At 37.6% G+C, this 12,727-nt stretch overlaps 1 protein-coding gene across 1 annotated transcript in view; it reads left to right on the top strand.

The window, feature by feature from the left end:
* Positions 1-1,410: 1,410 nt before the first annotated feature.
* LOC129420502 (uncharacterized) overlaps positions 1,411-12,727 on the top strand; it is a 57,011-nt gene continuing 45,694 nt past the window's right edge. Inside the window, exons 1-19 of the mRNA XM_073866512.1 lie at positions 1,411-1,467; positions 2,576-2,590; positions 2,954-3,250; positions 3,338-3,433; positions 3,544-3,676; positions 3,817-3,834; positions 3,956-4,089; positions 4,206-4,502; positions 4,593-4,688; positions 4,779-4,911; positions 5,044-5,061; positions 5,209-5,342; positions 5,444-5,740; positions 5,829-5,924; positions 6,027-6,159; positions 6,289-6,306; positions 6,458-6,585; positions 7,542-7,838; positions 7,955-8,050. Coding sequence (XP_073722613.1) covers positions 1,411-1,467; positions 2,576-2,590; positions 2,954-3,250; positions 3,338-3,433; positions 3,544-3,676; positions 3,817-3,834; positions 3,956-4,089; positions 4,206-4,502; positions 4,593-4,688; positions 4,779-4,911; positions 5,044-5,061; positions 5,209-5,342; positions 5,444-5,740; positions 5,829-5,924; positions 6,027-6,159; positions 6,289-6,306; positions 6,458-6,585; positions 7,542-7,838; positions 7,955-8,050 — 2,493 coding nt within the window. The remainder of the gene's footprint in view (positions 1,468-2,575; positions 2,591-2,953; positions 3,251-3,337; positions 3,434-3,543; positions 3,677-3,816; positions 3,835-3,955; positions 4,090-4,205; positions 4,503-4,592; positions 4,689-4,778; positions 4,912-5,043; positions 5,062-5,208; positions 5,343-5,443; positions 5,741-5,828; positions 5,925-6,026; positions 6,160-6,288; positions 6,307-6,457; positions 6,586-7,541; positions 7,839-7,954; positions 8,051-12,727) is intronic.

Here is a 12,727-nt window from a genome sequence, read left to right as displayed (position 1 = left end):
TTTGCGTCAGTGTCCGAAATCGCTCACTCATTTTCATTTGTTTCTTCCCCATATAGTGGACTCAACTCTCATTCCCCATATAGGGAATAGTGAACGAGGGAACGGTTTCAGACACAGCTAGAGTTTTCTTCGTGCACTGCCACAACCTCCATGTCATACTCCGTACTCAAAATGACACCTGATGCAGAATCATACTATTTTCCACTCCTGCATTCAGGAGGGCCACAATCATGTTTATCACAGTCCACATGTGAGTCGACACCAGCAACAATAGCGTCACACTCAGTGATAACAGTTGTTACCAAGTCAACATCATTTGTCTGGACAGTTTCGTTACGTATCACATTCTGCTCATTTGACTCATCACCATTTGCTATGAGTCGGCCAGTGCTGTTAGAGAGGTCAGAGTTCCCAAGTTTATCATCATTTAAACTGGATAACTGTTCCTCAACAGCGTCTGTATCAGGCAATGGCAGAAAGTCAACTGGTATAATCAGATTCCTATGAACAGTTTTAACAACACCAGACGGGTTTCTGAGTTTGTACGTGTTTAACAAGGATTTTTTTTCAACCACTATGTAAACTGATGGTGACTGGCCACCAGTCAAAGCAAACAAAAGTTTGGCCAATACAGAACAGTTTTCAATAAAATGCTGGTAGTAGATTACCATTCCTAAAAAGGAGCGTATTTTTGACAACATCCAAATCCATCAAATCTGCCTCTGTCACCTTGACAATGGGTTCCACTTTATCTGGATCCCTTGAAATTCCATTCTGGGAAATCACATGCCCTAGGAATTTAACTGAACACCTCAAAAACTGACATTTTGAAGGTGAGAATTTCAAGTTATGATCTTTCAGGCGTCGGAACACCATTTCCAATCGAGTCGAGCTCTCTTCTTCGGTCTTGGCAAACACCAACAAAAAGTTGAGATAACACAGGATACTTAAAAAGTCACCAAATATAGTAAGCATCATGCGCATAAATGTGGCTGGACTATTACAAAGCCCTTGCGAAAGACGATTGTATTCATGTAGTCCAAGCAGTGAAGAAAATGCTGTATACTTCTTGTCAAGTTCATGGAGGGGTAAGTTGTAATAGCCAGCAGTCAAGTCCATGGTGGTAAAAAACATGTTTCCCCCCAACGCAGCTAGGACGTCACTCTGGTGTGGAACCGGATGAGCGTCTTTAACAGTTCTGGCATTAAGCCTTCTGAAATCCATGCAGATTCGCAGATCGCCATTTTTCTTCCACACCAGAACCAAGGGGGAGACAAATTCACTACAGGATTTGCGAATAATGTCTTTTGCCTCCATCTCATCCAAAGTCTCTTTCAGTCTATGATAATGAAGAGGTGATATTCTGCGGTAAGGCAACCTAAATGGACGGTCATCTGTCAATCTTATACGATGGCAGAAATCCTGTACATCACCACAATCCAGATGGTGTCTCGAAAAGACAGACTAGTATGTCTCAATCAAATCAACAAGTTTCTCTTTACACTGCAAAGACACTTCGCAATCACCAATCGGAATGGAGCTAAGCCCTAGCTTTTCCAGCTTATCATTAACATCAATGGTGCTACTGCATCTGCAAACATCTGCAATTTTTGAGTTCCTGCATTGAGTTCCTGCATAGAGTGGGGTTAATAATCTTAATGGGCAGTCACCCATCTCCCCACAGTGGAGACACTATCCGCCCAACCATTATCTGTTTGTTCATACATGGGGATGCACATGGCTCAATGAGTACTGTGCTGGCAGCTGATAATACATTGCCATCGACCCAGTATCCATCATGCCTTTTAACTCAACCTTATCCTGCACTAATACATTAGTGTAGAACAAACTTTCACTTTGAGATGTTCTCTTGTTATTTTGCAAGAGTACTTTGCTAGATTTTAGGACATTTTCACATACAAAAGCATATACAGACTCAATATCATCACTATCAAAGGAGGTTGAACTCATGTGCTTACCATTGCCCTCCTCCAGATGGAGGCTAAATAGTTTTCCTGAGAGACCTGTGACTGTGACCATCAACAGCAGCAGTCGAACTGTTTGGCATAACCTGTGACATAGTCATCTAAAAGATGTCATGGGTATGTCCAGGATGATAGAAACAGTGAGCTATCTAGATATCTACTGTGAGCAACTGTGTTGTGGTCAGTATTCTGACAGAGTTTACACACTTGTGAACTCTTAACATTTGATTTGCGATGCACAACTGCCCTGAAGGACTGTGTATTACATGTTAGCGCTTTCTCCAGCATATTTAGTATTTAGTATATAATTGTCTTTATTTGAATTTTTTTTTCTTTTCTCTTTCTTTGATTGTACATTACTCTTTTGTATGCTTTACATGATGTCATGCAGAATCTATTGAAATTAGTGGAGGTGAGTGTAACAAGGTTAAAATAGTTTGATTTCACTAGATTTTCTTGTTTATGTGGTTTTATAATTGTTGAAAACAAGAGTTTGTAATAATACATTAAAAATGGTCTGTAAGGAGGTGATGGATTATTTTAACCTTGTTACATAATTATATTGAATATTCTGTTTTATCCTTTAATAGGCACTCAATGGCCAGGTAAGTAAAGAATCTTGAAAATGAACTTTCACAAGCTGAAAACACAAAAACATCATAAATGACAAAATGTAAACATGTTTCTCAAAGTTTGTGTATATTTGTGTTTACTCTGCAGCGATTTTCTATCCATTTGGCTCTGCAGTCGGAGACGTTCAGACTCTTGTTGCGACTAATGACAGCTACGCTGCGGTTAACCTATCCAGTCCATTTGTGTTTTTTGGGCGCACGTACAACATAATATATGTGAGATTTTAATTCACTATTTACAGTCTAAATGAAAATTAACTCTGACAAATGAACACTCATACTACTTCATACTTTGCTGTTTGTATTATTGATTTTGACTGATTCTTCGTAATTCAGGTCAACAATAATGGACTCCTTTCATTCAACCAACCAATCCCAGAAGCTAATCCTTACATTTTTCCAACTTATGGAAGTGAGGATTTAATTGCTGCTCTTTGGACAGAACTGGATGACTATGGACTTGGTGCATACTACTATCAGCAGTACACATCTGGAAATGTGCTGACACAAGCCACAGAAGATATCAAACGCTATTACCCTGGTCTGAGCTTCAACGCTACTTGGGTCTTTGTAGCAACTTGGGACTATGTAGCAACTGGGGATTCAAACACATTTTTACAGCATTCAGCCCCAGTAAGTTTGTTTTTGTAAACTTTGACATAAAACTCTGTTGAGTTAATCTTGAGTTGCTGTGATAATCAATGTTTTAAATCTTTTCAGTCAATCTCGTTTCAAGCGGTTTTAATTTCGGATGGTGTCTCCTCCTTTGTTCTGATGAACTATGGTGACATGGGTGCGATCGGTTATCAAGTAGAGGTAAAAGAAGCTTGCATGTTTCACAATACCCAGATACCGAGATATTCAAATTTTATAATCCATCTTGGCTGGGTATGAATACATATTATTTGCTTTTATGATTTAAACAGGCTGGATATGACACAGTTGGCTCCACACATTACTTTGTCATTCCTGGGTCAAACGATCCCAACCTCATCCCCAACCTCAAGTCCTCAAGTAATGTAAACACTCCAGGCCGTTGGGCTTTCTCTGCGAATCAAGGTATGTGTTTCATATTTCTAATTCATGATCCACTGATATAGTTACACCCCCTAGTCATGATCTGTTACACCACTGCAATATTTTGTATGTGTTTAACAAAAGTGTTTAGAATTTAATTCTCTCTGTTTTTCTTTAAACAGGCATTGTACAATTTTCAGGTAGGTGATGACCCATGAATTGGATGAATGGTAGTTCTCTGAACACACAGTGTAAAGTGAATAAACATCATAAACAAGTGTGAAATGTGTATATTTCTGTTTCTTTTCTCTGCAACACCAGAGATTTTCTATCCAGTTGGGTTGGCGGTTGGAGACGTTCAAACTCTTGTTATGAATGTTTATGATGACAGCTACGCTTCAGTTAACCTAGCCAGTCCATTTGTATATTTTGGGCGCATATACAACATAATATATGTGAGATTTCAATTCCATTATTTACTGTCTAAATGAAAATGACCAAAATCAACACTTGTACTAGTTCATACTTTACTGTTTGTCTGATTGATTTTTATCAATTTCTCTTAATTCAGGTCAACAATAATGGACTCCTTTCATTCAACCAACCAATCCCAGAAGCAAATCCTTACATTTTTCCAACTTATGGAAGTGAGGATTTAATTGCTCCTCTCTGGACTGAACTGGATGACTATGGACTTGGTGCATACTACTATCATGAGTACACATCTGGAAATGTGTTGACACGAGCCACAGAAGATATCAAACGCTATTACCCTGGTCTGAGCTTCAACGCTAATTGGGTCTTTGTAGCAACTTGGGACTATGTAGCAACTGGGGATCAAAACACATTTTTACAGCATTCAGCCCCAGTAAGTTTTTGTTTATGTAAGTTTTGACATAAAACTCTGTTGAGTTAATCTTGATGTTGCTGTGACAATTAATGTTTTAAATCTTTTCAGTCAATCTCGTTTCAAGCGGTTTTAATTTCGGATGGTGTCTTCTCCTTTATTCTGATGAACTATGGTGACATAAGTGTGATCGGTTATCAAGTGGAGGTAGAATTTTTACAATATCTAAAATTCATATTTTATAATCCATCTCTGCTGGGTATGAATACCTAATATTTGTTTTAATGAATGAAATAGTCTGGATATGACACAGTTGGCTCCACACATTACTTTATCATTCCTGGGTCAAATGATGGCAACCTCATCCCAAACCTCAAGTCCACAAGTAATGTTAACACTCCAGGCCGTTGGGCTTTCTCTGCAAATCAAGGTACTGTCTCTTCTTTCTGATTCATGATGCATTGTAATAGTTGCACCATCATCTGTTACATCACTGCAATATTTTGTTTGTGTTTAACAAAAGTGTTTTATAATTTAAAACTCTCTGTGTTTCTTTAAACAGGCATTGTACAATTTTCAGGTAAGTAGACCCATGAATTGGATGAATTGTGTTTTTCAAAACCTAAACACAGAGTTTAAAAAGAGCAAACTTTGTAAATGAGAGTGAAATGTTAACATATTTGTCAAAGTTTGTGTATATTTGTGTTTCTTCTATATGCAACACCAGAGATTTTCTATCCAGTTGGTTTGGCGATTGGAGACGTTCAAACTCTTACTACTAGTGATGTTGATGAAAGCTACGCTTCAGTTAACCTAGCCAGTCCATTTGTATATTTTGGGCGCACATACAACCTAATATATGTAAGATTACAATTTCATTATTTACAGTCTAATTGAATATGAACACAACTCTGATAAACCACCACAACATTGAAGCTTGTTCATACTTGGATTCAATTCAGGTTAACTATTATGGAGTCCTTTCATTCTTCCAATCAATACCAGAAGGAATTTCTTACAATATTCCAACTTATGGAGGTTGGGATTTAATTGCTCCACTCTGGGCTGATCTTGATGACTATGGACTTGGTGCATACTATTATCATGAGTACACATCTGGAAATGTCCTCACACGAGCCACAGAAGATATCAAACGCTATTATCCTGGTCTGAGCTTCAACGCTACTTGGGTCTTTGTGGCAACTTGGGACTATGTTCAAACTTGGGATCAAAACACATTTTTACAGCATTCAGCGCCAGTAAGTTTGTTTTTGTAAGCTTTGACATAAAACTCTGTTGAGTAAATCTTGATGTTGCTGGGACAATAAATGTTTTTGTTGCTTTCAGTCAATCTCGTTTCAAGTGGTTTTAATTTCGGATGATGTCTCCTCCTTTATTCTGATGAACTATGGTGACATAAGTGTGGCCGTTTCTCCAGTGGTGGTAAAGGATAATTTCATGTTTCACAATTTCTAAATATATACATTTTACGCTCCATCTTGGCTGGGTATGAATGCGTAATATTTGCTTTTATGATTTAAATAGTCTGGATATGACACAGTTGGCTCAATAAATTACTTTGTCATTCCTGGATCAAACAATCCCAACCTCATCTCCAATCTCAAGTCCTCAAGTAATGTAAATTCTCCAGGCCGTTGGGCTTTCTATGCGAATCAAAGTAAGTGTTTCATATTTCTGATTCATGATGCATTGAAATAGTTACACCACCATCTTATACACCTGTGGAATATGTTGGTTGTGTTTAACAAAAGTGTTTTGTTAATACTCTCTGTTTTTCTTTATACAGGCATTGTACAATTTTCAGGTAGGTAAAGACCCTTGAGTTGGATGTATCGTGTTTCTCACAACCTGAATGCTCAGTGTAAAGTGAACAAACATCATAAATGATTGTGAAATGTAAACATCTAAATCAATGTTTGTGTATATTTTTGTCTTTCGTCTCTATGCAACACCAGAGATTTTCTATCCAGTTGGTTTGGCAGCTGGAGACGCACAAACTGTTGTTGTTGGCACTGATGATTACGTTCCAGTCAACCTGGCTAGTCCATTTCTGTATTTTGGGCGGCCATACAGCCTGATATATGTGAGATTCAATTCCATTATTTAAAGTCGTCTTATTGCAAATAAACAAAACTACTGTGTGATATTTAAGCCATTAGCGGGATAGTTCACTTAGAGGCTGTTTACACTTGGCATTAACATGTGTTTTCGTTGATCGGATCACAAGTGGACGACGTTAATGCCAGGTGTAAACGGTGTTCAAAACGTTTTGAGCTCGTCCACTTTCGACCACTTTCAACCACATCCAGAGGTGGTCGAAACCACTTTCAAACTGATCGCTTTGGAGTTGCGGAACGCACATGCGACCGCCTTCTCTCCGCCCATGTATCTAATCTGAGGTATTAAAGACAAGTTTTACTTCTTTTTTTACTTCTGGCGTGAACATTCGGTGAACAGCGCTATTTTTAGCCTTTCATTGATAAAACTAAGCGGCTGATCTCCGTAGTTTCGTTTTGAAAGTGTGTGAAAGTTGCGCGATCCTATTTCATCAATTGCGCTGAAAATTCAAAGAAAGCTCTTACATACTCATGTACAAAACACTGTGCAGTATGTTTACTTGCTAAACAAGCAGTGCATTCCGACATAATATTAGTTTGCGTCCATATAAACTCATCATTACTCCCGCTCGGGTTTGAATGACAGCAAAGAGACTCGCCCACCGTCTCACAGACCACCCCCTCATAGTATTCAGCACAGAAGCGGTCGAAAGTGGACAAAAGAGACGGATTTAAATACCAGGTGTAAACGTAATGTGTCTCTCTCGTCCACTTGTGATCCGATCGATGAAAACACATCTTAATACCAAGTGTAAACAGCCCCTTAAAAATGAAAAATCTGTCATTCTGAGCATTTACTCACCATCATGTTATTACAAACAAAACATTCTTTGTTGTGATAAACACAAAGGAAGATATTTTGAGAAATGTTTGTAACAAAAACTGTTTGTCTGAAGGATTTTATTTATTTCTTTAAATTCAGGTAAACAATAATGGACTACTTTCATTCAGCCAACCGATACCAGAAGCACATCCTTTCATTTTTCCAGCTTATGGAAGTCAAGATTTAATTGCCGCTCTATGGACTGAACTGGATGACTATGGATACGGTGAATTTTACTATCAAGAGTACACATCTGGAAATGTGCTGACACGAGCCACAGAAGATATCAAACGCTATTACTCTGGTCTGAGCTTCAACGCTACTTGGGTCTTTGTAGCAACTTGGGACTATGTTCAAACTTGGGATTTAAACACATTTTTACAACATTCAGCTCCAGTAAGTTTGTTTTTCGTACCTCCTGAACTGTTTACGTGTTTGACACAAATCGTTACAAAACTCTGTTGAGTAAATGTTGATGTTGCTGTGACAATCAATGTTTTAAATCGTTTCAGTCAATCTCGTTTCAAGCGGTTTTAATTTCGGATGGTGTCTCCTCCTTTATTCTGATGAACTATGGTGACATGAGTACGATAGTTTATCCAACAGAGGTGAAAGAAACTTCCATATCAGAACAATAAATTTATCCTCCATATCAGTTCAATATAAATGCATATGTTTTTATGATTTAAATAGGCTGGATATGACACAGTTGGCTCCACAGATTACTATGTCATTCCATTGTCAAACGATCCCAACCTCATCCCCAACCTCAAGTTCACAAGTAATGTAAACACTCAGGGCCGTTGGGCTTTCTCTGTGAATCAAGGTATGGGTTTTATCACAATATATATATATTTAATGTCATCTATATATAATGCTATCAATCTGTTTATATGTTGTTATTTGTTGTGTGTGTGTGCATCTCTTTAGAAAATGTGGTAGGACTTCAAATGAAAGTCACTTCATTGTTAGACCTAACAGACAGTGGAAACCTTGCGTTTGTTATGCAGAAAGTAAGTGACACTCACTAGGACTATTCATGCAAAATAAACTACCAGTAGACAGTAATAGATATGTCAAATGCGAGAATGCTAGTTAATTTGCCTATCCACCTGTGTTTCAGCTGAAAGATGAGCTGGTTAACCGTGGCATGCCGAGCAATGTGGGGGTGACTGCACGTAAAGTCCAGAAGACTCCGTAAAATAACCCTCATGTACAGAAGCAAATGAAAACCAGCTTTAGTCACTTGACACCAGATATTCTTGCTGTTGTCAAAATAATAAAAAAAATGATGTTGCTTTACATGATGAGGAGTTGTGCTCTCAACTCTTCAACTAACTTTTTTTTATACTATACAGTAGATACATTACATTTATGTTTAAATTGTGAAACCATAACAGTAAAATGTTTTGATCAATATTTCTGTAAACACAGTTGACAAATAACAGTAAAAATGTTTTGTTTAAAACCTTTGTTAAAAATTTCTAAAGAAAATTACATTTACACTGTAAAAAGTGAAAAGTTGGATTGAAAAGTTTTCTTAACTTAAAATTTTCACGTACTTTTTTTAGGTGTTACCAATTGAAGTATTTTTTTTAAAGTTGATCAAACTTTTTACTTTTACAGTGTATGTAGCCTAGTGTAAAGTCTAATGTTTGAGAAATTATAAATGGTTAATAAATTCTAAGTTCTTTCACGGTTTTTGTGGACATTTTTTTACTGAACTATACAGTAAGTGTGGCTTGTGTGACAATAATAATAATAAAAATTATTATTATTATCTTTATTATAAACCCCCTAATAATAAATATCATGGGAGATATTTATCTTAATTATTAGACATTAAATATTTTTATTTTGTGTTATTTATTTAATGTAAAATTATGAATCACATTATTTTTCCACATTACTTGTTGGACATTTTCAAAGACACAAGACAAACGTTATTTTCATCCTTTCAAAACCGATTAAAATTATACCATTTAAAAATGATTGATGACTATTATCCCCCACTGCAATATTCAACAAATCTGTGGTTCTTTTATGTGTGTCACATCATAGGACTTTGTCACACTAAAGGACAGAAATGGTAGTTATTGCATTAAAAAGAAAGTGAGTATCAGTTTAAAGTTTTTTTTTTTACTTTTAATATTTCAAAGAAGAAAGTTTAACAATATCAGCATGTTTTTTATCAACAAAATGTTACTGATACTTTTCAACACTGTAAAAAACACACTTTAACAATATACTTTAAACATATATTTTTAAGTTTTCAACTTGCAACGTTTACAATTTCAACTTGTTTTTATAAGTTATGTCAAGTCAAAACTTAAAATAGTAGGTTGAATTGACTTGCAAAACAAAGTTGTTGTTTTAAATTCATACTGCATTTTTTACAGTGTAGATCCTACTGAGCAGCACAGTTCAATTGACGTTTGTCACTGACAGAAGACTACAATGGCAGATGTACAAAAATAGACATCTTTGGGTGGGCAGTGTGGAACTTTCGTAGAATTTCTAGGTCAAAGATGTCATCACGTGCTGATGTGTGCCCACCTTGATGCCTGGAGTCCAGGAGTTCCCGTACGGTGAACACTGAGTAATCCTCTTCGAGAGCGGGGGCTTCTTTGCCAGGTTCTGTGGGGGGAGAAGGAGAAACAGGTGAGTGAAACAAATTTAACTGAGAGACGTGAAAAACAAGGATAAACTGCGGAGTTATGTGCCTTAAAGATTAATGGAGTTCGTGATGTAAAGACAGAGGTGGGTAGTAATTAATTACATTTACTTGAGTACATTTTTTGGGTAACTAGTACTTTTAGAGTAAATTTAAGGATGAGTACTTTTACTCTTACTCAAGTAAATTTCTACCGAAAATGTTTTGCTTTTACTGCGTTACACTGGGTAACGTTATTACGCAACTATTAAATGGTAATAATTAATGAATATGTATATATTGAACTTTGGTGGTTAGCGGGGTGCAAATATGTTGTTCGTACTCACCAAAGGTTGTGGAGGACGGATTGGGCATTCTTTGCTAGATACGCTATAAAAACCCAGATCTACCTATACATAGTGTTGAACACTCTCTGTTCATGAAGTAGACCATACCTCTAACTTTTTGCTTCTCATATTTCGTTCTATTTTTCTAGCTACCTTTTTAAGGGCTGCGGTATGCTGGTCATACCATGGTGTTGGTATTTTTTCCTTGATTCTCTTTGATCTAATGGGAGCAACAGCTTCCAACGTTCTAGAACAAACGTTGTTTAAGGTTCACAGTTATCTGCTACATGTTTCATTTGGAACCGGTCTGGGGGAGTACTAATACAGCTATCTTCAGTAGTGGAAATTATTGTTCTGCCTAATCGGTAGCGTGGTATGGACCGAGCAATCCTATCTCGAAGTAACGTGTATGAGACAAGGCAATGGTCTGAAATGGCATCGCTCTGAGGTGATATTTCTACATCAGTAATATTGAGCCCAAGTGACAAAATTAAGTCTAATGTGTGTTTACGGGTATGCGTAGGCCTTGTCACGTTTTGTCTAATACAGAGATAATTAAGAACATCCATAAACGCTAGTCCTAACGCATCTTTTGGGATATTAAAGTCACCAACGATAAGAGCTTTATCTACAATGACTAATAGCTCAGACAGGAAATCTGCAATTTCTTTGAGAAAATCTGTGTTGTGGCCTGGAGGTCTGTAGATAGTAGCTAGGGCAAAAGAATGCTGTTTTTAATTGTGATTGTGATTAATTTAGTTCCATATTCAGCATCATAATTTCAAATGAATAAAATTTTAGTTTAGATTTATGTTTTACTTTAAATATTTTATTGTAGATTGTAGCAACACCACCCCCTCTTTAAGTTTGGATCTGTCAGATGCTCTGAGTTAAACTAATAGATTATATGAAATAGATAGGACAACATGATCTCACAAAGTTCCGTGGGATAGTCACGGAATTTTGTGCTCATTTTTCCGTGGCATTCTCACAGATCTCCACATTTTTCCGTGGCCCTGCTACGGACTGTCTTTTTCCGTGGCATTCTCACGGATTGGTTTTCTCAACTGCTTTTTCCTATTTTCAAACCATTTTCGCTTCGGTTTAGGGTTAGATTTGGTGTTTGCGTTAGTATGTCACTTTAACTATTGGTTTATACTATTTTTCTGATGTATTCTTTTATATTTTCTAAACTAAAATGGTAAGAAAATAGAACAAAACAGTTGAGTAACCAATCCGTGAGAATGCCACGGAAAAATGAGCACGAAATTCCGTGACTATGCCACGGAAATTCGTGAGATCAGGTTGGATAGGAATAAGATTTAGATGATGAACTCGATGGAGCTCCAAGCTTATATCATACAGCACGGTTGCAGCAGTGTTGAACCAGAAGAGCTCCAAATTATGTCTAATCATGTAAAATGTTACAGGCAAAAGTATAGGACCCCTGAAGAAAAGGAGGTGCAAAAAGTCATAGAGAGCCAAGACAGTCAGTAATAAAAAAAGCAATAATATCAGCTGGTTCAGTCCCAACTGATGGTCAAGTTGTCACGCAAGAAATATTTATTGCTGGGTAAACCCTAACCAAACACATAGTGAGGGAAACTCTTAACTGGTTTCAGAGAAAGAAAATGAAGCTGCTAGAATGGCCCAGCCAATCACCTAACCTACCCTTACAAAATTGACCATGGTTTTACTACAGTTAAAAACAAAAAAACATGGTTATTGTAGTAAAACCATGGCAACCACAGAATAACCATGGTTAATGTAGTAAAACGTCTCGGTTACGGATGTAACCCTCGTTCCCTGAAGGAGGGAAAGGAGACGTCACGCCGTGACCGACGAATTGGGAACTCGCTTAGAGAGACCAATCTGCTTCGAATACTACTAAAACGCCAATGAACTTGGCATTGAGATATTTGCATAATGCTGGCGCCGCCCCGCCAGGTGCGTATATAAGGAGCACGTGCAAATAGGGAAATCAGCTTCTGTTCGCTGAGAAAGCCGGAAAGGTGACCGGCCGTAACAGCAGGTGGCAGCACCTGTGGCGACAGGACATGACGTCTCCGTTCCCTCCTTCAGGGAACGAGGGTTACATCCGTAACCGAGATGTTCCCTTTCAGTCGGTCACTACAACGTCACGTCGTGACCAACGAATTGGGAATCCCTACCAAAACGCCACTAGGGGCTGACCTCTTCCAGTGTCTGCAAAAACCCTCCAAATTCCCTCGGGAAATGGAGAAAGATAAGGCAGAAGGCCGGGCACTAGATGTTCCTTTAACCCC

The sequence above is a fragment of the Misgurnus anguillicaudatus genome, chromosome 4, assembly GCF_027580225.2.
Source record: "Misgurnus anguillicaudatus chromosome 4, ASM2758022v2, whole genome shotgun sequence".
NCBI lineage: Eukaryota > Metazoa > Chordata > Actinopteri > Cypriniformes > Cobitidae > Misgurnus > Misgurnus anguillicaudatus.
This window is presented reverse-complemented; position numbering and strand designations above follow the sequence as displayed.